General features: G+C 34.9%; 1 protein-coding gene across 3 annotated transcripts in view; it reads right to left on the bottom strand.

Moving 5' to 3' along the window:
- The window catches only part of DDHD1 (DDHD domain containing 1), an 83,347-nt gene that overhangs the window by 14,309 nt on the left and 41,300 nt on the right, over positions 1-27,738 (bottom strand). For all 3 annotated transcript variants that reach the window (XR_006738867.1, XM_045566990.1, XM_045566986.1), the window contains exons 5-9: positions 20,991-21,097; positions 16,376-16,482; positions 6,816-7,078; positions 5,277-5,352; positions 437-586 (exon numbers count right to left, since the gene is read on the bottom strand). Coding sequence is in view for 2 of the 3 variants with exons in the window: in XM_045566990.1 (XP_045422946.1) it covers positions 437-586; positions 5,277-5,352; positions 6,816-7,078; positions 16,376-16,482; positions 20,991-21,097 (703 nt within the window). In the remaining variant the exon portion in view is untranslated. The remainder of the gene's footprint in view (positions 1-436; positions 587-5,276; positions 5,353-6,815; positions 7,079-16,375; positions 16,483-20,990; positions 21,098-27,738) is intronic.

Here is a 27,738-nt window from a genome sequence, read left to right as displayed (position 1 = left end):
TACTAGGCTAAAATAAACAGTTCTACCCTTTCTATCATGTTTAATATATATTTGAGTATTTTCATTTTTAAGAGGATCTATAAAACACATTTCAATAATATAGGAGCTTTAGAGAAAAATATATTTAAAGTGGGATTTTTAAGATTTATGGTTGCTAGGTTATTGGTATTATAAATGGTTAAGGTTTGAAAGTCCAGTAGACTCCTGTCTCTTGTATTAATTGTCCAGGGATAATACATTTACATTATGTTCTTATATTATAAGTAACATAAACAGATCCTCTCTAAGGTATTTTATTTCAAGAGCCTTTAAATTAACCAAAACACAAGTGTTTTAATAATCAGATAAATGAAATCTTTCTCATTAATTCAATGGCACCTTGCAAGGTTTCTTTTATGAACAATATTGAGAAAATAAAGTTTATATTGCAACTCACCACTGGATCTGTAGGGTGAAAAATATTTAGTAACCGGTTACAAATCTCTCTAGGTAAAATATGGTCTTGACTTCCAGTGTTTCCAGGGCGGATGCCACGCAATGCCAAAAAAACTGCTAGTGGGGATCCCATACAGAAGAAATTCTCAACCTAAAATGATAACAAAGTCATCCTAAATTTTAAAAATGGTGAAGTGTTAATTTTTCAACCGAATTTGGGCATAACATAATAGTAAAATACAAATAATAAAATCATTTTTAAGTATATTTGTCTTTTTTAAATGAGCTTTGTCCAGATGGTATCTGCATTATTTGTTAATTATATGACAACTATTAACTATTCTAGAATAATCTATTTCCAGGAGCAATTTCATTATCTTTATATCTAATAGAAGTTGAAGAATGACAAGAGGAGGAGGATAAGGATCATTTCATTGTGTGTTTCCATACACTAATCAGAGGTTTACTGAGCTACTCTTTTGTGTGAAGTAACATGCCAGGTGCTGTGACGGATACAAAGACCGAGAAGGCAGAGTTTCTGCTCGCAGTTTGCAATCCTGTGGGGAGGCAGAATGAAATGAGTGCACAACAGAGGGAAAGAGTGCTAGAAGAGAGTGAAGACTAGAATAATTGATTACAACTCTGAGGGCTTGACAGAGGAGGTAGTATTTGTATCGGCCAGTAAAAAATGAAAAGGATTTTCACAGTTGAGGTTAGGACATTGAGGCTAGAAAGAATGACATACCAGACTGACAGAACCACGAGAATTAAAGTCAAGGCAGAAAAGAAGCTGGTTTATTTTTGAGAACAGAAATAGTCTGATATGGCTGAAAAATTGGGTGTGGAGAAAAGGTAGCTTAGAATGACAATATTCAGACCTTGATTGTTTGACTAAGAAAGCTGGACTTATCTCACAGGCAGTGAAAGAGGACGGCATTTGCTCCATAGTTTAGAAGTTAAACCTGGTAATAGTATTTGGATGAACTAGAAAATTAACAGACTGGTAACCTGGAGACAAGTTAGGAATCTACTGAGAGAATTTAGGCAAGAAATAATCTGAACTATGCAGGACAAACAAATTCAGAAATGGAAATGTGAGAGGATAGGGTGGAATCAACATGACTGAATGGAGATGGGGATGAGGAATGTGTCAGAGACAATTCACAGGATTAGTCTGGCTGACTAGGAGGGTAGTTAGTGGCTCCACTAATTAGAACATTCTGGTTTTTGTTCATCATAAGTGTGAGGTATCTGTAACATATAATATGTAGCTGAGAATTTAGGGCAAGAGATACAGAATTGGATATGTCATCATCTAAATCTATATGTTACTATCATAGAAGTGACATGTAAAACCAAGAGAGTAAGTAAGTTTGCCCAGGAAGTGCACAGAATAAAAGGAGGGCTTTATATAGAACTATGAGGAAGGTCTACATTTAATTAACAGGTAGGGCTATGAAAGGAGAGTGAAAGGAAAAACAGAACCGAGATAAAGGAGTATCAAGGAAGTCAAGGGAGGAGGATGGCTTCAAAATGGAAAAATAGGGTGGTTAACAGCATTGGATTATATACAGAGTATCCTGTCTTCCTAAATCTGCCCCACCTCTCATATGTCCCATCTTGATGAGTGAGATCCCAAATTCATCTTCTCTTCCCATCCCCAATAAGTCAATCTAACAAATTCTAACATTTCATCACCTGTCCCCTGGACTATATTGTACGAGTGTCCCTGCCTCCAATTTTATATACCTTTAATCCCTTCCCCATGGTGCCTCTAGAATGATTTCTCTTTCTTTATCAAACTGAAAAAATATATGTGAATGAACATACATTTTGAAAGGGTACCTTTATGTTAAAGAAGGTTTGAAAAAAAAATTTTTAAAGGATTGGGTGACTTACATGCATGAAGGCTGAGGAAAATGAACTTGTATCAATAAAAATTAAAAATATAAGAAAGCATCTTAAATAATAAAGAGGGACACATGAAAATACTGATTTCTGAAAGGAGTAAGGTCATTTCTTCTGTAAAGTGAGAAAAGAAAACAGAATAGAGGAAGATACAAAAATAATTGAGATAGAAGAGAAATCTACATAAATTCTTTCTGCTTGATACACAAGCATGTGTGCATGCACGTGTGCACACACACCCTACCGAGAATAATGCTTTCTGCATTGGTCAGGCACTCTACAAATGTTTGCTAAATTGTTATGTCCATGTAATAAGCAGCTTTTCTTTATGATGAGATTGTAGTTTGACAGAAAAACACATAAAGGAATTATTCTCTTTCAGAAAAGGGTAATGACTACTTTAGTGATATCTATATCCATCAATGAATTTTATTTATTTCCTTTTTTTTTTTTTAGAGACAGGGTCTTGCTCTGTTTCCCAGGCCCAACATTCGTCACTATAACCTTGAAATCCTGGGTTCAAGTGATCCTCTTGCCACCTCAGCCTCTGAGTAGCATAGCTGGGACTACATGAGTGCACCACCAGGCCTGGTTAATCTTTTAAAAAAAAATTTGTGGTGACAGGGGTCTTTCTATATTACCCGTGCTTCCATTAAAGAATTTTAAAGGTTAAAAGAGTATTTTAGATATTTAGGCTAATCTTCTCGTTCAGAGATGAGTAAACAGATGAATTCAGATATGTTAAATGACTTGGCTAATGTTACATAACAAGTTAGTGGCAAAGCCTCACAATCAGAACAAAAATTTCCCATACTCCACACCAATGTTTGTCAATATTCTTCTTCTTCTTTTTTTTTTTTTGAGACAGAGTCTCACTTTGTTGTCTGGGCTAGAGTGAGTGCCGTGGCGTCAGCCTAGCTCACAGCAACCTCAAACTCCTGGGCTCAAGCGATCCTACTGCCTCAGCCTCCCGAGTAGCTGGGACTACAGGCATGCACCACCATGCCCAGTTAATTTTTTCTATATATATTTTTAGTTGTCTAGGTAATTTTTATTTCTATTTTTAGTAAAGACGGGGTCTCAATCAGGCTGGTCTTGAACTCCTGACCTCGAGCGATCCACCTGCCTCGGCCTCCCAGAGTGCTAGGATTACAGGCATGAGCCACCGTGCCCGGCCCTCAATATTCTTCTTTTTCTTAAGTTTAATGGCCAACTGTGATAGTTCTAACCCCTATATTCTGAAAAGATACATAATTATAGTGTAAGAAGTTCTAGTAATGTAATATTAAATTTTGAGATCCTAATATATCTTAGTTGATCATACCCAACTCTCCAATAAAAAACCCAGAATGTGAACTAGAAGAGTTTATTTTTTTCTACTACATCAATTCTATACATTTAGCATTAATTATATGATAATGATGGTAAAGATGGAACTCAAATTCCAGGGTGGGATGACTCCAAAGACCATGCTCTTATGGATTTTAAATGTATGTTATAGCTTATTATATGGTTATTAACGTATAAGTGTTTTAGAAAAAACTTTGTAAGTCATACAGATTCAATTAAAAAAAAAAAAACTTCCCGTTTTAAAAAAATTTCTGCATCATTCCACATCTTAACCTGCGTGTTCAGTTCTTATGATAAAAGAAACACATTTCAAGAAGAGGTTATATAGTAGACATGAACATATATATATTCAACAGGAAATGGGTATTAGGGAACTTATGACACCCCTCATTTAACACTGCAAACACGTCATTTGTTATTCAGCTAAAGGGTGTGTCCTTTCCAACAGTCTAGTCAACACTGACATCTCTCTGCTACCTTACATTTTCCTAAACCGGTACTTTTAACAGGTCATTCTGATATTCAGAAACACTGAAAAGCTTCCTACTGCCCATATCAAACATATTCCAGCTATTCCTACTCTCCCACAGCCCCCCTGCGCTGAGTCCATTTAGCCAAACTGGTTTGTTCTCCCCGCTCCAAACCAACCCTGTGCACCCTCGTCTTGTGTTCTTGTCATACACTTTTCATTGAAATGCCAGCTTTCCATCCCTGGAGTCATTGCTGATATACTTCCTCTTATTTTTTCTCACCACTAACCAACTAGATGGTCATGAAGGTTTGTTAATTCCAAATAGTAACTATTTCCCAGATCTGTTTCTATTTTTCTTTTCTACTACTCCAAATTTTTTGGTGTTTCTTGAGGGCCTAAGAAGTTACACCCCTCCATGCCTTTGTTTATGCTGTGCCTTTTACACAGAATAGCATTTCCCCTTTCTTGCACTTGGCAATATCTAATTTACTGAGATCAAGTACAAATACCATTCCTTCATAACCTTTAGCAGGCAAAAGTAAAACCTCCTTCTCTTGTGCATATATCACCTATATACTGCTAATAGCACCAATAATACTGTGTATTCCTGAGGGTTGGAGAACTGTCACTTCTATTCTTTTCTTTGTAGAACCCAGACAAGCAGTGTCCAACCATAGTATATGTTAAATAAATACCCATTTGAAAGAATAAACTTTTATTTGAATCCTAAAGGCATGTTTCAAATGATGTTTAAAAAGAATACTGAGATAAATAATGAAAAACTCATTGCTCTTTTCTTACCTTAAATTTTTTTTTTTTTTAGACAGAGTCTTGCTCTGGCACCCTGGCTACAGTGCAGTGGCATCATTACAGCTCACTGCAACCTCAAACTCCTAGGCTTAAGCCTAGGATTCTTCTGCTTCAGCCTCTCGAGTAGCTGGGACTTACAGGCATGCACCACCACACCCGGATAATTTTTCTATTTTTAATAGAGATGGGGTCTTGTTCTTGCTCAGGCTGGTCTTGAACTCCTGGCCTCAAGCAATCCTCCCGCTTTGGCCTCCCAGGGTGCTAGGATTACAGGCATGAGACACTGCGCCTGGCCTCTTACCTTAAATTTTAAGGCAGGTGCTTGTGTCACTGATGATGCCTTCAATCCATGTAGCCGTTCTTCTATTTCCTTCAACCTAGGAAGGGATATGAGATTATAGACATGTATTTACAACATCAAAAATATTAGCTGCTTACTAGTTTACTGAAGTGCCAAGAAGCAGTGAGCCATTATCCATGCCTCGCATTAATCTCTGTTGACGCTATTTAAACAAATGCATTTGCTATAGTACAGAAAGTCTATATAAATTTATAAAACAATTAGTAATAGTAAAAGTATCCCTATTCCTCATGATATCTGTTGTTAATAGCTTTTTTTAAAAGTAAAATGTGAGGTATATACAAGCATATATATCCCTTTAAAAAAATTACACCAAATAGTTAATACCATTTATATTATTCTATGCCTCTTTCGATAGTTAGTAAAGAATCTTAGAGATCTTTTCATTTCATTGCCTCCTGACCTACTTCAATTTTTGTAACAACTGTATAACTGACTATCATACAGACGAACCACAGTTTAACCCTTCTCTGCTGATGAACATTTGGGTTATTTCATCTTTTTCCATTATAATGTTCCCTATCTACTTATATTTAATAAACTATTCAGTTACATTTTTTAAAAAAGTTACAGTTCATTTTCTAAGACCATTTTAAAAAAAGTTTTACTAGATTTATTCATCTAAAATGCTTCTCCAAGGCTTGTCAAACATGACATTTTCTTTTAAAACTATCAATTATTTTGACACTATAATATTTATTTAACTAGTCTATGGTACTTAATAAAATTCTAAATGAAATCATTAGACGAGCTCTATTAGATTAAAACAAAACCAAGGCTTCTTGAGTAAAAACTTTAGTCAATTAACTTGGTTATCTTTATATAATGGTAAACTATCAAAATGAGTGATTTTTCACTGTTCTATTGGAATGGATCAGATGAACAAATATCATTAAAGAGGACAATGAAGAGAAGGCATGTAACTATAGATGAAGATAGGAAGGTAGCAAAGAATTAAAAGATGGTATCAGGAAGGCCATAAATAATCAAGTGATTATAAAATCTGTTTATAATTATATAACACATAATTATGTTCATATATAACATGTAAAAAACACATTTGCCAAGAAAAACAAAGAAGGTTTTAAAATTATTTTCAGAATAATAAGAAAGATAGAGACCCACTTTTAATGATCAGTAAAACTACAAAGGATTATAAACTGGTAAACATTTTCAATAAGAATTCTATACAGTGACTCAGCTTGGAATACATTTTAGATTTCAATCCTAACAAATTGTGAAGGCAGAATAAAAAAAGGAGAATACAAAACAATTTATTTAATACTACAGGAAGATGCATGTAATTAGCATGAAAATTAACAAATAGTCTCTAGCTTAATTAGGCATACTATCTAGTAACTTTCTATCCTAAACAATGTATTTTTTCTTTATCATGAAAATCTTAAGATCTTTTCTCCTAAAAGATCCAATAATTCCATATAGACATTTAAAATTCTCTCAAAAGATCAGATATTTTACCGTCGTTTTGTTATGTAGAGTTCATCCAGAAGATGTCGTTCTTCATAGCTCATCCATCGTTCATCAGGCAACTCTTCTTCCTTCTGCAGCAACTGTTCATAGAGTCGAACTGGATTCCAGCCAGTCATTATGTCATAAGTAATTACACATCCCAAGGAATGCGACACTATTGAGACTTTACCCCCTTTTTCTTCAAAGTTTGGATTCCGAGAACAGAAAAGGGAATATAATCGATTCAGCTCTTGCTGAAGGCCTTTAACTAGCTGTTTGAAATAAGAAAATGTTATCATATTAGAGTTACCATTGACTGCTATAAACTTCATTTCTAAACTCCAATATATTAAGGAGAAAGACATACATTATTGACCAAATATACCTGTTATTAAAATTAACTCAAGTACTTCAAAACCTTGCAAGAATGAAGTATATATATTTTAATGCATATCATCACTAAAGAATACAGGCAGATATTACCCACATAAATCCTTACCTAGTCCTTAAACCAACTGTATGAGCTAGCAGTTCCACAGTTTAAAAATAAAAAGTTCCATGTTGATTCCAGTAAGATATCCAAAGACTCCTGGAATTTCTTCACTGTAACTTACCCATATGCAATTCTAAATTTTGTACCTTGTGGTTTTTAGTCATAGTAAATTTTAGAAAAAGGATATCAGAGTTTATGATAATAGGTATACTAACATATATTATTATGCATTTAGATAGAGTAATAAAATGAAAGGCTATTGTATAACTGAGGAGAAAGCTAATATTGATTTACTTGATATTTCTAAATTCCCATTAAGTTAGTAATACAGATATGAGTAAAAAGTTATTTTCTATGACTGGAAAGCAGGGCCTTTTTAAGTTTAGAGGTTAATATGTAGGAAGTGTCTTGGTAATTTTTCTTTATAAAGCTGCTTTCTTTGAAATTAAGCTTTAACAAATATTACTGAAATATCCCACAACGTCAGAAGCATAAGGTTCTTTTGTTACTCAAACCCATACTAGGCCCTCACCTGAGTTTTAAGACAGTCCCCTCTTGTTCCTAGCATTGCCTGTTTGATTATAAGTTTCCCCCTTGATCAATTTCTCATTTCAATACTTCTTAATATGCCAACTACTACTGTGACACACAAATATTAGTTATTTGCTGTTTCAGTTTTCAATCTTGTTATATATCAAGAGAAAAACTAGCTTCCATCAACTTTTATTAAACATTCTTTACTTGCTGACATAAACTGAAAATCATTTGAGTACTTTATGATTGGCAGGGTCAGTAGTAACATAAATGGGGCATAATACTCTTTGTTGACATCTCAGAGCTCTATAATGCAATACTGTGTCTAGTTAAAGCTTGGAAATTGTGTATTATGTCCGATGAAATATATTCAGCCAAGGAAGGAAGAAAAGGAAGACCAGCTCATAACATGTGGAAGGATGATAAACTGCCTTTCCTCTGGGGTGGAATGCAAAAGTTTTATTTTAGACATTTTATTTTTTTCCCCCCAGAAAATAAAAAGAATTCCATGTATATTGCAATAGTGCTCCAACTTCCAACATGCACCAGAATCACCTGGAGGGCTTGTTAAATACAGATCACTAGGCACCATCTCAGAGTTTTTGATTCAGAAATTCTGACGGGGCCTGGGAATTTGCATTTCTAATAAGTTCTTAGAAGATGCTAATGCTGCTGGCCTGGGGATCACACCTTAGGAACTACCGATTTAGTGGCAAATGTACATAAAAACCTTCCACGACATGAGTTATAGGTAAAACTCTAGTTAATATAGTTTAAAGAGTATGCAATGTGATATGGTATTCCATGGCTTTGTTCAAAGGGAACTATAATGTAATGCTTTGAATTTGGCTTTGATAAGAATATCAACTAATCTTTAAAATTTATAATTTTCCTGGTTTATTTACATGAAAGAGTTGCAGAAAAAGTTAATACTTAGATAAATTCCCTTAAGAACAACACTCCTTAACAGTTTGTACTTTTGAAGGCCTTGATTTTAAGACTCATACCATGTAAATCTAGAAGCACTAAAAGGTATATACTTCCGTACTCTGACAAAAAGTATCCAATCTTTTTGTTTTAAAAAATACCAGCCCATCCCCCAAATTAAAATTAAAAAAAGGAAAGCACGCTATCAGTGATTAACCTATTTCATATTCAATATTTTTCTTTCTTTTTTGAGACAGAGTCTCACTCTGCTACCCAGGCTAGAGAGCAGTGGCATCATCACAGCTCACAGCAACCTCAAACTCCTGCGCTCAAGCCATTCTCCTGCCTCAGCCTCCCGAGTAGCTGGGACTACAGGTGGTTGCCACTATGCCTGGCTAATTTTTCTATTTTTAGTAGAGATAGGGTCTTGCTCTTGCTCAGGCTGGTCTCAAACTTCAGAGCTCAAGCAATCCTCCCACCTCAGCCTCCCAGAGTGCTAGGATTAAAGGCATGAGCCACTGCACCCAACTATATTAAAAAATTTAAAGCATTTCTCACTATATCAAATACTTCATTAGTCTGGCAATCATACATGTATAACAAAACAAGGGTAAATATCCAAGGCGAGAAAGTCGATTTGATTCTAAAATATTTCACCATGGAATGGAGCATAGCGTTGATAGTTTCTGAACACATGATGATTTTCTCTGTTTTAATAATTATACACGTAACTAGAAATGGCCTTTGTATTTCCTTATTAGAACATATCTACATATGGCAGCATTTTCTATCTTGCCTATTTCTTATACATATATACAGGAACATTTGTCATAGGACATTATGAGTTTTGAAAGCCAACTTTTTAAATAGCTTTGCACTACCTTTAAATGCTTCTATAACTCACTCCGCAGCAAAAAGAGAAATTCACCTCTGTTATATCCAAAAAGTTTATTCTAATTAGGATTTTTTCCCCCCCTGTTCCTTTTCCTTTCTGATCCAATTATGTTCTCCCAGCTAGGATCTCTTTGTGACCAAGGATATTCAATTGGGACATCTGAGCCAAGATTAATAACACATGCTATGATATTAACTTTATTAGCTCTATGATATTATCTTATCAAGTCAGTAAACCTCTTACAGAGTAAGCATTGGATGGCTTTCAAAAGCTTAAAACAGTTTCTAATTCTCATAACCACTGCTCAAGAGTTAAAATTTATGACAAAAATGAACTCAAGGAGAAAAATCTCAGCAGTTTCAAGAGTGAATCCAAACACACAAAATATGGCTGAGGAATATAATTAGACCTTTGTCCTTCCTGCTTCAAGAAATTTTAATGAGAAAAAATAATTTTAGAGAGTTTTAGCCATATACATCAATTAAATAATTTTCAAACAGCAATAACAAGACATGGCCATGACAACTCTCTTTATAATTCATTTTTCAAAAGCCATTGAAAAGAGAGTTCAGATGTATACAAGATGCACAGGTCTCTCTGGATTTCCTGTTACTTTATTTAGGGTTGAAGTAAGAGCCAAAGGCTCTCTAATGATCTCTTGATACTCTGGAATTAATTTTTTCTGCTTGACTTTTTTTAATTGGTCTTCAGGAAGTATGACCTGGGAAGTACTGACTGATGCACACTTTTTCCTTAACCATGGTTTTTCAGTGATTATTATCAAATCACTAATTAGGGTCCTCCCATGAGCATGTCAGAATCTCAGAGTTAAAAGGGACCTCAGAGATGATCTGATTAACTGCTGTGAAGCTGGCAGTCCCTTCAGCAGCATCCCCATAAGTGGTCACTCAGCATCTACTTCAGTGAGTATCTCCATTTTGAAGTGTTCACTTCTATTTTTTTAAGACAGCTTTGTTATTACAAAGTTCTTCATTATAGTAAACAAACATGTTCCCTCCCATATTTCTATTCACTGATATTTGCTTTCTAGAGTTAACAAAGTCAGTCTGTTTTTTTAAAAACATGGTAGCACCTGAAATACATAAAAACAAATATATACACAATCACAACTTGAATGTCTAACTAAGCACCACAAATTGTACTAGGAACTTCATACACATTACATCTTTAACCCTGATGACAACATTTATTAGGTATTTTGTCATCACTTTATAAGAGAAAAGCTAAGAAAGTGAGAAATTTGGTCTATGGTCACATAGCTGGTTAAGTAGCAGGTTTTGAAACTGCATCTATGTGACTCCAAAGGCTCAGAGAGGAAGAGAAAAAAAGGGTCTTTCAAATGTCTGTCAAATAAACCAAACGAAGTTCATTCACCAGGCATGACTTATTCCTAATCACTACTTATCCAAGGAAAGATATACTTTTAAATAATTTATTCTAGAATATTGCCTAATACCAAACTCAAGTTATATGGATTTTAATTTGCAGAATCAACTTTTTTAAAAAATAAGAAAAATTTTTGCCCATCTCTCACTTAGGAAGCACCCCTTTTGTTCTTCACAAGCAGTGTTTCCCAAAATTCCCTGATGGTGTGGCCTGGGAGAACTGTTAAAAATACAAACTCACAGGTTCCATCTCAGACCCACTGAATCAGAATCTCCAGGGGGACGGACTTGGGAAACTTATTTTTTCTCATTTCCTTTTCTTAACTATTTGAAAAAAAATTTCAAATTTATAAAATGTTGCAAAATAAAAATAGTACAAAGATCATCCATATATCCTTTATTCAGATCCACCTATTGTTAGCATTTTATCCCATTTGCTTTATTATTTGTTCTCTCTGCTCCTGTAAAACACACACACACACACACACACACACACATGTGCGTGCGTACACCCCGCCCACCAACCTTTTGGGGAATCATTTAAGGATTTATTACATATACCATGGTCTTTTATTCCTAAATACCTCATTGCATCTTTTCTAAAACTAGGAATATTCTCTTCTATAATCATAGTTATCAACTTCATAAATTTATTTTGATACAATATTTCATCTAATATACCATCCATGTTCCCACTCATGTCAGCTGATCCAATAATGTCCTTTTTACTGTAGTTTCTTCCATCCAGCATAGGACATAGTCTAGGATGAGATACATTTAGCTATCAGGTCTCTTTAGCTTCCTTTAATCTGGAACATTTTCCACAGCCATTCTTATTTTTAAAGAATACAGTCCTATTTCTACTTATTACAGTGTCTTCATTTTGTGTCTCACGTTTCCTTATAATCAGAATACTGCATAAGTGATGCTGTGTCCTCCTCTGGGTATCCCATCTGGAAGCACCTAATGCCTATCTGTCTCTCAGGAACACCCAGTTTAGGTATTGCCTGATTTCTCCAGTGTACAATTACTGTTTCTCCTTTTAAACTGATATGAAGTCTGTGGGGATATACTTTAAGACTATGCAAATATCCTGCTCATCAAAACCTTGCCTTCGACTTCGTATCCATTGATGATAGGTGCCCAGTCTTCTCTCATCTGATCCTACCATGACAGCTGCAAAATGATGATTTTCCAACTCCAGCATTCCTTCTACCATTCAGCCTTCAGCATTCCGCTGTAAGCAAGGGATCTCCCTTCTCCCACATGTATTTGTATATTTATAACGAATGTGGGCTTACGATTTTTTAATGATTTATTTCCTTATTATATCCTTAATATAATTCCATATTAAAAGTACTAATAATTTCTTACAATAAGTGGTAATAATTACTTAATTATTTTGATGCCCAAATTGTTCCAGATTTGGCCAGTGGAAGCTGCTTCATTAATTTGGCTCCTGTGTTGTGATCTGCCTCATGATTCCTTCGAACATTTTCCTACCTTCTATCATAATAACTTGTCTAAGCCCAGAGTCAGCCATTTCCCTAAGGAACTCTAGTTTTTCTTAGTGGAAATAATAATACTGGAGGCAAAGATCTGGGTGCTAGGTGTGGTCCCTGTGACTGGGGTGTCTTTGCTTCTTGGCCATTTCAGTGGACAAAGTCAGGAAATGCATGCATGTTTAGGCACACCGTGCTTCACTATATTGCGCTTCACAGATAATGCAAATTATTATTATTTTTTTTTACAAATTAAAGGTTGTGGTAACCCTGGGTTGAACAAGTCTATTGGCATCATTTTTCCAACAGCATGTGTTTACTTTGTGTCTCTGTGCCAGCATTTTTTAGCAATATTTTTTAATTAAAGTATATACTTTTTTTAGACATAATGCTATTGCACACTTAATAGTCTACAGTATAGTGTAAACACAACTTTTATATGCACTGAGAAACCAAAAAATTTGCATGACTTGCTTATTGTGGTACTTTATTGCGATGATCTGGAACTAAACCCAAAGTACACCTATGTATACACATATTCACCTACATATATACATAATACCTATACACACACATTTTAGGAATTCTGAGTTCACAATGGTACTCTCAATTCCAGTTCTCCCCATAGGGTTCCTTTTTGCCTGTATTTTTAATGAGCACCCCAAGTGATCGTTCTAACAAGGGATGCCTGCAAAACACTGCTAAAGTCTACTGATAAATCTCAGTCACAAGTTTCAGTGCTTTCCAGACAAACTAATTCAAAGGGCTACATGTTCTCTTTGCATCTCATTTGTCCTAGCCATAGATTCCCTCTTCCTACTGAATATCTGTTTTATTCAACTGCATTTTGAGGATAATTATCTTTACAGATATATAGAGCAAAACAGAAAGTGACTCCTTTCTGACTCATCGATGACCAGAGCTTTGAGTTATGCTCTTAAGGATACCACCGACCATGTATGAGAAACAGAGAGTGTGTGTGTGTGTGCACACGCGTGTGTGTGCACATGTGCGTGCACATGTATGGTAACATGCTCTCAGCCATCCTCCCCCCTCCACTGGTTTCATTTGCAATATTATTGTATACTCTGTACTACACAACTCTAGAAGGAAATCTTAGACATGCCTAAAATTTAATAAGTGTAATTCATTATGTTTTATGTTCTATTGTCCTTCCTCACAAGACATTCTGGTTCTGCTTCCTCCATTTCTAGTTATTATCGGAACCATCTACCAGTTGCCTAAGCTAGAAATAGTAAGAGTCATCTTTGTCTCTTCCCTTACTGTTTCACTCATAACAAATCACTTTAAGACCTTTTAATTTGACCTCATACTTATATTTTGAATCCATTCCTTCCCTTTATTCTTATAGACACTACTTTGGGTTAGACCATTGTTATCTCTTGCTCGAATTCATGAAGATAGAAATGGGGTGTGCGATAGAGCTATTTTTTCCTATTTCCCTCCTCTCAGGAAAATTAAAAATATTTGGGAGGAATACTATCTGCCTTTGCTAAATCCAAGCCAATTTATTAGCTTATCAAAATGAAAATTTGTCAAAAAGTACTCAGAAAATACTTAGCAAATTAAACTTAAAAGTTAATTTAATACATATAAAAACAATAAACTTGCTAACTTTGAAATGCTTTACATATTTATTATAAAGATAGCCACAGGTTACTGAACCTCAAGAAATCTATGATCTTTACTTAGAAAGCACATACTTTAAAGCCTATTGCTAGGCTCTATTCCATACTTAGTTTTCAAAGCTTAGTAATATTTTTAGATTAAAAAAAATTGATGAAAGAAAGCTCCCACAGAAAACATCAAACCCTTCCTCCTCTTATGAAAGCAGAGGTGTCTACAGGCAGCAATGCACCTGCTTCATCACTGGAGAATTTTACTCAGGATTCAGAAACTAAAATGATTGGCTATTATGGTACCTGTAATAACAGTTAATAATTCTTGACTGTTATGTGCCACATGTTAGTATGAGCATTATCTCAACTCATCTTTCAAGAACCCTACGAAGTAGCTACTGTCAGAATACCCACTTTGCAGATGGAGAAGACATATAAAAATTAAGTGTTACAGTGGGATTGGAATTGGGCTGTCTGTCTCTAAAGCCCATATACAATTTCCAAAAAACAACTTCAGAATGATTTTTAGAAAAAAAAACTGGGGCCATATATGATTAAGGAGAAATGTAAAAATATAATTTATTTAAATATTTTAGCAATAAGCCTAAACACTTTTTTTTCCAGGGGGAAAAATAATTTCAAAAATTTCCATGGACTTCTTTTCCTTAGATACCACATTTCACAAATGTGTGCCTATGCATTGTAATGTTTTAAACTTTCTGGAAGGCAGGGACTCATATCCTTGTACAGTATCTTATACATAGTAAGTTCTCAATAAACAAATTTTCAATAAACATGTAGATAATTTCCTTAGTTCAAAACACCTTTAATCAGCTGATTCAGCATACACATATTATCAAATCTTACCTGGCATTCCTGATAAAGAAATTTTACCAAAGCAACTGATTTTACTTTCAAACACCTGTACTGATTTTCCCTGTCCTCCTACTAACAAGGGGGTAACAGTTTACAGCAAACTGACCCCATGTTAGCCAGTGTTTGGTGCAGAGTAGGTCGGTGCTCACTAAATGTTTACTGATTAAATTAAAAGCCCAAGATAGTAAAAATACTCAGCCAATAAATAAAAGACAGACTGATCATACTGTGAACACAGAAGAAAGGAGTGGTAAACAGTGCAAGCTGTGAAGCTATAACACTTGGCTTCAAATCCTGGCTCCGCCACTTACTTGGGTGGGATATTTTGGGCAAGTCCCTTAATCTCTCTACATCAGTTTCCTCATTCTTCAAAGGAGGATACTAATCATATCTACTTCATAGGGTTTTTATAAAGATTAAACAAGTTAATACACATTAGGCAATTAACAAATGTTAGTTATTCCTATGAAACAGAATTCCTTTCCCTCTTACCAATAAAGTGACAAAATGCATGGTGGAGATTCTCTTATTCCACTGAATAAACCTTCACCTCTCACCCCTTCAGTGTTATCTTTGTGATGCATCAGCAACACTACCATTTGAGAACTGTATTAATCCATTATAGAGTGAGGCAATAAAAGTAAGTCTACTATATACAAAAAATGTAAAGGAAATTTTGTGTCTAAAACTGTTTTGTGAGGGCAACAATCATAGGTGTAATTAATCAGATTTATGAAAACTGATGTTTCTTAAATGGCTATTTTCTAACCAATCCCCCATCCCTGAGACCATTCATTTTATTAAGGGTCACACCATCTAGTTGGAAGACTATCAAATTCACTATTAAATACAGGCTATTTACAGATTAATGAATTCCTGTCATTTCTCATTTGCTTTTATTTTATTTTATTGAGACAGGGTCTTGCTGTCACCCTAGGTTGGAGTGCGGTGGCAAGATCATAGCTCACTGCAGCCTCAAACTTCTGGGCTCAAGATTCTCCTGCCTCAGCCTCCTGAGTAGTTAGAACTAGAGGTGTATGCCACCATGCCCAGCTAATTTAAAAAAAATTATTTTGTAGAGACAAGGTCTCACTATGTTGCCCAAGATAGCCTTGAACTGGCCTCAAGTGATCCTCCTGTCTTGGCCTCCCAAAGTGCTGGGATTACAGGGTGATTTACCACGCCTGGCTCTCATTTGCTTTTTAGAAAAGAGCATAAAATATTAAAATTCAGGACATTTATATTGTTATCACTCTAAAAAATACCCAACAGCAATAAGATAATCATGAAACTTACTTCATCTCTATAAAGTGGGCTAGTATAATACATTATGTCCATTGCACTGCTGTTCAACATATCCCTTAAACCTCGTACTTTGTCAGGAGTAATGGAATCAACAGTGTCTACAAAACAAAAAAAGTAAAACAACAACAAAATTAAAATCATAATAAAAGATCTGTTTTAGGGAAAAAATAAATGTGAAAAAAATTACATTGCCTGAAATAACAGCTCTTTAAGTTAACATTTAAATATTCAAGACCAGGTTTGGCTCTTATGGTCCTTCCCTTCTTGCAAAATATTGCAAGAAAAAACAGTACAAAAGGGGACAGGAAAAGAAAAGAACACTAAGGAAGAAGGCCATTATCAAATCCATAAAGCCTCATCCTTTTTTATATGTACTGGTTTTTGCATGACATTCAGGGGTACCCAGAACAAAACTAGGCCATATACAGAAACAAGTTATCAAGGGACACAATCCAACTCTTTCTGTACCTCCTTTTATGTTTCCTTTTAATTCTTTTTTTTTTTTTTTTAAATCTATGAAACTTGGGCTTGGCAATACCCACGTGGAATGCCTGGAGCCACTGGTGGCAAACCAGCAACAATAACAAAAAAGTTCCTCACACTTTACATGCATGTATCTTTAGTGTACCAAGATTCTATGGGTAAGAACTGTCAATCACAAATATGCACAAAGGCAAATAAATTAGCAATGGACCTCGTCACTAAACAAGATAAAGTTGCTATAATTTACTGCACTGAAAGAAAACTTACATAAACTGTTACAAACCAGTACAGTCTTTGATGAGTTGCACCTAACCTGTGGAATTTCTACCTTGGAAAGATTATTCTATTAGATACTGAATAAAATTATTAGAGATGCAAAAAATTTTACATTTCTTATAGAAGTACAAAGAAATACTATAATTTAAGGAATATTATTTGAAAGAACAAGGTGGGCTACAGAAAGCTTATGATTTTAGTTAAGTACAATTTCTATTACCCTCTAGTTTTTCACTGTGTTGGCACTCTAGGTTATTTTATTTTTATTTATTCCCTACTTTAATACAATGTAGTAATAACTGGAAGGCAATGACAAGCAAAGGCTAAAGGTCTTTTCAAAGATGTAAAGGGAAATATTGTGGCTTTTCATGGATGCACAATATATTTATACCCTGTGCCTATTTTTAAGTTGTAAAAGTGAAAGGTGTGACTTACATGTCAATTTAATGTATTTGGAAAAAAAGTTTTTACTGTGAAATACATGGACATACCAAAGAGGGTTTATAATATATATAGGCAGTTGAAAAATAATTTATATATATAAAAAAAAACATGTTCCTGCCAGTTAGCTTAAGAATACTGCCAGTAACTTATATCCCTAAGTAATCAGAGCCCTCTCCCTCTCTGCTAGAAGTAACCAGCAATAAGAGTGTTTTTACTAATCGTGCATTCCTTTTCTTTATTGATTTTACTATGTGTTCAATAATATTAGTAATTGTAGCCAATTACTTCTACAACATTTACTATGTGCCAGAGCCAAAATATTTTATTTCATTTAGCCTGATTCTGAACATTGTGTAAATTGAGGTACTGTCTATGCTTTGCACCCCCTCCAAATATGCTTCTGAGATTCGTCCATGTTGATGCATATAGCTGTAATTCATTCATTTTCAGCCCTGTATAGTATTTCACTCTATACATATATTATAATTTACCCATTCTCCTTTGAGAGACATTGGGTTGTTTCTAGTTTTTTGCTATTATAAACTATGATCCTGACATTGTTTTACCTGTGTCCTTGCTGCACATGTGTAAGAATTTCTTTAGAGTATATCTGTAGGAGTGCATTGCTGTCCTAGGGCACATGCACATTCAACTTTACAAGATTATGTCAAATCATCTTCCAAAGTGATTGTACCAATTTACATCCCCACTAATAGTGAATAAAAATCCTCACTGCCATATACCCTCAACAATACTTGGTATTGTCACTTTCTTAATCATCTGCCTGAAGGGTGTGAATGGTATTTCACTGTGGTTTTAATTTACATCTGCTTGATTAGTAGGGTGGTGTATATTTCACTCATATATATACACCTATATTTTTTCCTTTTTCTTTCCCATTTAAATTTCCTGCTCTTTATCCTGGATATTAATGCTTTGGTGGTTACACCTGATGCTCTGTTATAACATCTTTTGCCAGCGTGTGGCTTATCTTTTATTCTTTATGGTTTATGGTTTATTGATAAATAGAAGTTCTTAATTTTAATCTACTCAAATTTATCCATGTTACTTTAAAATTATGTTTTTGTGTATTAAAGATTCCTTCTCTACCTTGAGGTCATAAAGATAAGATACTCCTTGTATTTTTTTCTAAAAAAAAATTTTTTTTTTTGAGACAGTGTCGCTTTGTTGCCCTGGCTAGAGTGAGTGCCATGGCGTCAGCCTAGCTCACAGCAACCTCAAACTCCTGGGCTTAAGCAATCCTACTGCCTCAGCCTCCCGAGTAGCTGGGACTACAGGCATGCGCCACCATGCCTGGCTATTTTTTTTTATATATATATATATATTTTTTAGCTGGCCAGATAATTTCTTTCTATTTTTAGTAGAGATGGGGTCTCGCTCTTGCTCAAGCTGGTCTCAAACTCCTGACCTCGAGCGATCCACCCACCTCGGCCTCCCAGAGTGCTAGGATTACAGGCGTGAGCCACCGCGCTCGGCCTGCCTTAATAGTTTTAATTAAAGATTAATATAAATATACATCTTTTGTTAGATTTATTTCTTGGAACTCTGTATTTTTGATATGATTTCTGCTTGTTGCTGGTATACAAAAATGCAATTATTTTATATATGAACCATCTATTTCATAGCCTTGATAAACTATCTTATTAATTCTGATAATTTTTCTGTATATTCTGAGTATACAACTATATGACCTGTAAATCAAAACAGATGTTTGACTCCTCATAACTATTATTGCTTTTTCTTATTATACTTCTCAGACTTCAAGTAGAATATTTAAGTTATAAAAGAAAAAAATCCTTAGCTTATTCCTGATTTAAACGAAATGTTTTTAGCCTTTCACTACCAATGAGCACAATAATGTTTGCTATAGCTAGATATACATTTATTATTATTTTTAAATTTATACACAGTAAAATTGACTGAGTTTTAATGCATGTATAGTTTTATGTAACCACCACCATGATCAGGATACAGAACTGTTCCATCACCCTAAAAACTCCCACCCGCTGCTCCAATAAATTCAAACCCTCCCCTTCCCCTCAACCCTAGCAACTAGTGATTTGTTCTCTGTCTCTGAAGTTTTGCCTTTTCCAGAATGTCATGTAAATGGAAGCATAAAGTATGTAATCTTGCAAGACTGCCTTTGAAAACTCATCACAATGCCTTTGAAACTACCACAGTTTAAAGCTAACAAAAATTACAAAACCAGGGGTTTTACTAAAGCTAATTCATCCATGTTGTGTACATTCCCAAGCAACCTAAGAAATTTATCTGCATGAATGGGAAAAGCCCAAAGAATAGCATTGTTATTACACTAGAACTTTACATATGAACTGTTGCTGCTGAGATCTCTTCTTCGGTCACTTTTTTTTTTACTCATCACTATTTTTGATGGCATTTTGGTTTGATAAGCTATACCTGACATTCCTAACTGTCCATGAGACAGAATTATAAACCCGGAAGAATCCTCAGAAATCACCCAGGGAGGCAGTTTAGCACTGTGATGAACATGGGCTCTGGCTTGCATCATTCACACCTGGATTCTGCCTGACATTCTTAAATTTACTTTTTACTGAGTTTCAGTTTCCCTATCAGTAAAATGGAGAAAATAAAGTAGGTATTTCATAGATTTTTGAGAAAGTTAAATGAGATACTCCATGTAAAATGCACAGCACAGTGCCAGGCACATAGTAAAGGCTCCATGAAGGCAATTGCTATTATGTCTAATATAACTCTCTCAATTTCCAGAATATATAAATAATTAACCTAAACATTCTGTTTTAGTGGTTTTAATATTTAGAGGACACAACTTTGTGTAAAGAAAGATACATATTTTGGCTGATAATAGCTCTTTAAGGAAAAAAGTCTAAAATGATTTTATTTAAACAAATGTACAAATTCTGTGTTAGATTATAATTCACCAGCCCAGGGAATGCATGAATAACAACAATGAAAACAAACAAACAAAAAACAAAACAAAACAACCCTGAGATTTTTATCTTCCAAGTATAGGGGAGGAAAAGCATTAGGTAGAAAATGTATGCTCATATGGAATTATAGACAACAAATGATTTAAAAGTTCTGACAAATCATGTTAGTGTTAAAAACTTTAGAAAACATTTTGTTCCCTCTACATGCACATCCCCTCCCAATCCACAGAGGACATGCATGGAAACAGTGCTATCTATGAAATTTATTATATATGGTGGTCCAAATAATATAATTATTTTAAAAATCAGTGGATTTGTAAACAGAACAGAGAGTAACTAAACTGAAGATACTTTGTTCTCAATGAGCAAAAAGTGTTTTCTAAAATTTTCTATTATATATTTGGTAAAAGTTTGCCATTGGATAAACTATTCAATTTTTAAAAAAAATATACCTCCATCAAGAGTAAGCTTTGACCGCCACTCAACAGGGAGAAATTCAACATGTGTTGCATGGTTAGAAAAATGCCTTTCTTCTATTTTTCTTGCAGCTTCTCTCATCCTAAAAAAAAAAATAAAATAAATGCAAAACAAACTTTATGAGAGTAACTTCACATATGCATTTATATAAAATACCTTTAATTATAACACTTCCATTTGCTTATAACTTTATCCAATTATACAGGGTGTCCCAAAAGTTTCCATACATAGGGAAAATAGGAAATTGTAGCTAAATATACCTTTATTTACAAAATATTCATTACAAAATTTTTGCTACAATCCCACCAGCAACATGTGAGGGTTCCAATTTTTCCACATGATTGTTAACACTTGTTAATTTCCTTCTTTTTGATGAGAGTCATCCTAGTGGGTGTAAAGTAGTATCTCTTTGCTGTTCTGAATTGCAACTCTCTAATAACTCATGATGCTGAGCATCTTTTCATATGCTTATTGGCTATTTGTATATGCTATTTGACAAATGTCTACTCAAATCTTTTACCCATTTTAAAAATTGGGTTATTTCTTTTTCTCATCTTTTGAGTTGTAAGAGTACTTTATATATCCTGGATACTAGACCTTTAATAGATACATGGTTTCTCCCATGCTGAATGAAGATTGTCTTTATTTTCTTTGTAGTGGCCTCTGAAGAACAAAAGTTTTCAAATTTTGACAAAATCCAAGTTATCTATTTTTTTCTTTTGTGCCTTCTACTTTTGATGTCTTATATCCAAAACCACTGCCTAATCCAAGGTCATGAAGGTTTATACCTATGTTTTCTTTTAAGAGTCTTATAGTTTTAGGTCTTACATTTAGGTCTTTGAATCATCTTGAATTAACGAATTAATTCATTAATTTTTGTATACAGTATGAGATAAGGGATCAACTTCATTCTTTTGCAGGTGGATATCCAGTTGTTGCAGCTCCCTTTGTTGAAAAGACTATTCTTTCCACAATGAATTGCCTTGGCATTGTTGTCAAAGATCAACTGAACTCTGAATTCTATCCCATTGATCTGTCTATCCCTATGCCAGCCAGAACCACAATGTCTTGATTACTACAGTTTTGTAGCAAGTTACAAAATCAGGAAGTGTGAGTCCTCCACATTTTTGTTCTTTTACAAGATTGTTTTGGCTATTCTGGGTCCCTTCTATTTCCATGTAAAATTTTAGGATCAGCCTATCAATTTCTGCAAAAAAGACAGGTGAGATTTTTTTGGGGGGACAGGTGATATTTTAATAGGGATTGTGCTCAACATGTACATCAATTTGGGAAATACTGCCACATTAACAACATTAAGTTTTCTAACTCACAAATACAGGATGTCTTTTCAATTTATTTAGGTCTCCAATTTCTTTCAATGGTGTATTGTATTTTTCAGTGCACAAATCTTGCTCTTCTTTTGTTAAACTTACTCCTAAGTCTTTTATTATTTTTGATGCTAAAGTAAAATAAATAGCTTTCTTAATTGCATTTTCAGATTGTTCACTGCTAGTATATAAATACAACTGATTTTTGTATATTAACTTTGTAAGCTGAAATTTTGCTGAGTTCATTTATCAGCCTTCATGTTTTCTCTGTGTGTGTGTGTATTCCCCAGGATCTTCTATATATAATATGTCATCTGCAAACAGAGATAGTTTTACTTTTCGTTACTAATCTGGATGGCTATTGTTTCTTTTTCTTCATTGTTCTGGCTGATATGTACAGTACAATGCTGAATAGAAGTAGGAGGGGAAACCATTAAAGTATAATTTTAGCCGTGGGCTTTTTGTAGGTGTCCTTTACCAGCTTGGGAAAGTTCCCTTCTGTTTCTAATTTCCTGAGTGTTTTTATTATGAAAGGGTGCTGGATTTTGTCAAATGCCATTTCTGCATCCAAAAACCATATGAGGTGTTTCTTTTCCCTTTCATTCTACTCGTATGGTGTATAACCTTGATTGACTTTTTTAAAATGTTGAACCAACCTTGCATTCCTGGGATGTATCCCACTTAATTGTCATGTATGACCCCTTTATAAATATTGCTGGATTCACTTTGCTGGTATTTTGTTGAGAATTTTTGTGGTCTGTATTCACAAGGAATATTGGTCTATAGTGTTCTTTTCCTTAAATGCTTTTATCTGTTTTGGGGATCAGGGTCAGACTCAGAATGAGTTAGAAAATCTTCCTCTTCTATTTTTTGGAGTTTGAGAAGAATTGGTACTAATTCTTCCTCTTTTTCTGTTTTTGTAAGAGATGGTCTACGTTGCCCAGACTAGAGTGCAGTGGCTGTCCACAGGTGCAATAATTACACACGATAGCCTCTAACTGGTGAGCTCAAGCAATCTTCCTGCCTTAGTCTCCTGAGTGGTTGGGACTACAGGTGCATGCCACTGCTCCTGGCTTAATTCTTTTAATGTTTGGTAGAATTCATCAGTGAGGACTCTGGTCTAGGGCTTTTCTTTTTTGTTTTGGTGGGAAGCTGTTTTTTTTTTTTTTTTTTAAATTTGAGACAGTGTTTCACTCTGTCATCTAGGTTAGAGTGTATCGGTGTCATCATTAACTCACCTCAACCTCCAACACCTAGGCTCAAGCGATCCTCTGCCTCAACCTCCCGAGTAGCTGGGACTACAGGCATGTACCACAATGCCTAGATAATGTTAATATTTTTTTTTTTAGAGAGGGGATGTCTTGCTATGTTGCTCAGGTTGGTCTCAAACTCCTGGCCTCAAGTGATCCTCCTGCCTCGGCCTCCCAAAGTCCTAGGATTACAGGCATGAGCCATTGGGCTTGGCCTGGTGGGAAGTTTTTTGATTATTAATTCAAATGCTTTACTTGTTACAGGTTTATTCAGATAGTCTATTTCTTCTTACTCATTACCCAATCAGTTTTGGTAGTTTGTGTCTTTCTGGGAAACTGATTACTGAAACAGTTTCCATAGTTTGGGTCTTTCTAGGGATTTATCCATTTTATCTAGGTTATATAGTTTATTGGCACAGAATCATGAATAGTATTTCCTTATAATCCTTTTTATTTCTATAAGACTGGTAGTAATATCCTCGCTTTTATTCTTGATTTTAGTGAGTATTCTTTTTTTCATTTGGTCAGTAAAAGGGTTCTTAATTTTGTACATCTTTTCAAAGAATAATTGTAATACATAGAGATCCTCCTCATTTTATTTTGTAATTGCATACCACTCCAACATATAAATAATAGCTGTAGTTTATCAGCCAGTCTCTTATTGGTGAACATTTAAGTATTTAATAGTTTCCTATACAAGTAATGATGCAATGAATACCCTGTGCATGTCTCCTTTATCTTCGGGATAGAGTCCTAGAAGTAGGTTTGCTGGGTTAAAGGATAAATACATATGTAATTATGATGGATATTGCCACATTCTGCCTTCTTGACTGCATTCCACTAGTGCTTTGAGAATATCTATTGCCCACACCCTGGCCAAAAGAGTATGTTTCAAATTCTGGACTTTTGGTAATCTAATAGTCAAGAAATGACATCTTAGTGAAGTTTACATTTTATGAGCAAGGTTAAGCATCTTTTTATATGTTTAAGAGCCATTTACATTTCCTTTTTTGGGAACTGGCTGTTCGTATCTTTAGCCCATTTTTCTATAAGGTAGTTGGACATATTTTTGGAACTTTTTTATATATTAGGGATCCTTTGTCTGTGATATAAATTGCAAATGTTTTCTCAGTTTGTCTTATTTTTGCCATATGGTTTTTTTGATGATATAATATTTATAAGTATTTTTCCTTATTGCTTCTGGATCAAGTCAGTTAGGACAGTTTTCTCTATTCTTAAGTTCTAGAAGAATTCAAACTCCTTTTAAAAAATCCCTAGTACTTGTATGGTTTCATTTCTTTTCTTCTGCTTCTTTTTTTAGAGACAGGGTCCCACTATGTTGCCAAGGCTAATTCTCCTGCCTTAGCCTCCCGAGTAGCCAGGACTATAGGCACATGCCACTGTATCCTGGTTTCACTTCTTCCACTTAAATGTGATCCAACTGAAATTTATCCTACTGTGAGAAATGGATCCGATTTATTAATGATTTCTTTCATATGCTAATCTAGTTATCCCACACTACTTGTTAAAAAGTCTTTCTTTGTTTCCAGCATATTTAAAAAGGCATTATTTACAATATAATAATATTTTATTGCTTGCATATCCCCAAAGTTGCCATTTTAAGAAGTCTAAACTGATTTTAGGTTGCCAAAATAAAAATCTTCTTCCCTTATCATCACTGAAAATAAAGATGTTAGCCAAAACTTCAGACTTGAAGGCAGGATCTCTTTATTATCCAGAGTCTAAAAGTTCCCTTTTTACAGCAGACACTCAAGTAATGGTCACAGAAATATTTTTAAATCTTCTTTGCCATCCATTCAAATGTTCAGCTTTAACAAATATGAGCGTATGCAAGAAAGAACATATTTTAAGATTTCCAATATTTTTCTATCCATTCATTCATTTTTGATGGTTGCGTAGTTCTTATATATTTCATTATGATATGATAATTAGGAAGTAGTATGTGTGCTGCTGTCTGAATTCACAAAAGAAAAAAGTTCATTTAGACTACTAGTTCTCAAACATGGGCAATTTTGTACTCCAGGGTACACCTGGCAATGTTTGGAGACATTTTAGGCTGTCATAACTAAGGGTTCTATTTGCATCAAGTGAGAGGAGGCCAGAGATATGGCTATACATCTTACAATACACTAGCCAGTTCCCCATAACAAAGAATTATCTACTCAAAAATCTCAATAGTAATGAGTAATGAGGCTGAGAAACCTTAATTTTGGGTTATAAACTCAGAAACACTACATTTGCTTAAAATGCTGTTCTCTTTGCAAGCAAATTTACACAATCCTCCACTCCACAGGATCGCTGTTGTAATTCTTAAATGATCACATACTGATTAGTCAAGCAAGTATGTCTACTGAATCACTTGAAGTAATTAACTGAAGTGACTCTTAAAAAAAAAGGAAAGAATGGGAAAAGGAAAAAAAGATGAAAGAAGTAGGGAGGGAGAAGGAAAAAGAAAAAAAGAGAAGAGAGGAGAAGAGAGGAGAGAAGAGATGAGAGAAGTGAAAGATGGAAAGATGGATATGCTGTGGTTATGTCCCCAAGTCTGCCTTACTAAAAATGGTAAAATATATTTCTTAAATATATAGGTCTTGACTGCATGAGAAACATTGAGACCAACAGGAGCCGGGGGAAATGAGAAAAAGGAATGATTTAAAAATATTATAATATTATAGGTCAGAGTATGACCCATTACTGTGCCACTACATTGCCATATCCAAAAATCATGATTTCTTTTCAGTTCTGTTGTAAGCTTATTCAACTTCCATGTTCTCCTGCTAGGAAATGAATGTTTAATTCATATTTTGAAAAGGGAAGAAAGAGATTAATAGTATTTAAGAACTACTGTCCAATTAAGGATCATTAAATAGCTCTGAAAAAATAAATCTCATAATTCCTCTCAATTAAAAAAAATCGATAAATGAACTGGTTTTAAGAAAATACGTGATATATATATGTGTGTGTGAAAGGAGGGAAATATAAACTCATAAACAATGATCTCCAAAGAAACTTTTTTTTTTAAGAAAGGAGATCTCGCCATGTTGCCCAGGCTGGAGTGCACTAGAAAGGGAAAAATGCAGGTTCCCCATCAGGTAACAGAAACACTGTGCTAGCCTGGAGTACTCAGCAAAATTGTTACAAAGAGACTAAACTAACTGCTAGGCCTAGGAAAAGTGTCCAGCACTTTCTTGGGTGCCTCAGCACTTTCTTGCCCTGAAACTGCCAGCTCAAACTGGCCCTTACTGGTTTAGAGCTGCCTTGGTTGTCCTGTAGTGCCCTTTAGGTAACTGTAATACTAAACTCCCCACCTAGTGGGAAACTGTAATATCATTAACATAACATGGGTTACATGACAGCATGTGATGGTGGTACTGTGCCTGTGTGGTATGTTTCACTGTGAACAAGCAAAGATACAATGTAAAAACTTTGCATTACTCATTGGGAAGAGATTTAAGGCCAGGACACAGGGTGGGCAGATGTGGATTTTGTAGGCAAGAAAGCTCCTGTGCCACCCAGGAGTGAGTGCCCTAGGAAGCAACCTCTAAATAAACACATCTAACTCATCAAGCTGGTCTTGTCTGAATCATTCTTTGGTCTCTCAGTTCCCTCTCAGTTAGGGGGTAGGGGGGTTGGTTTTTTCTATTCTGTCTCAGGATTTTCATTAAAAAAGTGGCTATTCAAAGGTGCAATCATAGTGCTCTACAGCCTCGAACTTCTGGGCTCAAGTGATCCAAGATACAATATTCTGATTTGTGAGCCATGTGAATGTATTTCCCATTCAAAAGCATAAGTTTTGTTGACATTCTTGTCTGCTATTGTTTTTTCTCCCCTTTTTTCTATACTTATGCCTTTTTCTTTTTCAAATTCCTTTTCTATCATCGTTAGTGAGGCTTCAGGAGGGAATTAAGATAAGCATGTGGCCGGGCGCTGTGGCTCACGCCTGTAATCCTAGCACTCTGGGAGGCCGAGGTGGGTGGATCGCTCGAGGTCAGGAGTTCGAGACCAGCCTGAGCAAGAGTGAGACCCTGTCTCTACTAAAAATACAAAGAAGTTATATGGACATCTAAAAATATATATAGAAAAAAATTAGCCAGGCATGGTGGCGCATGCCTGTAGTCCCAGCTACT

The sequence above is a fragment of the Lemur catta genome, chromosome 1, assembly GCF_020740605.2.
Source record: "Lemur catta isolate mLemCat1 chromosome 1, mLemCat1.pri, whole genome shotgun sequence".
Taxonomy (NCBI): domain Eukaryota; kingdom Metazoa; phylum Chordata; class Mammalia; order Primates; family Lemuridae; genus Lemur; species Lemur catta.
The sequence above is the reverse complement of the archived record's forward strand: the minus strand, read 5'-3'. Positions and strand labels throughout refer to the sequence as shown.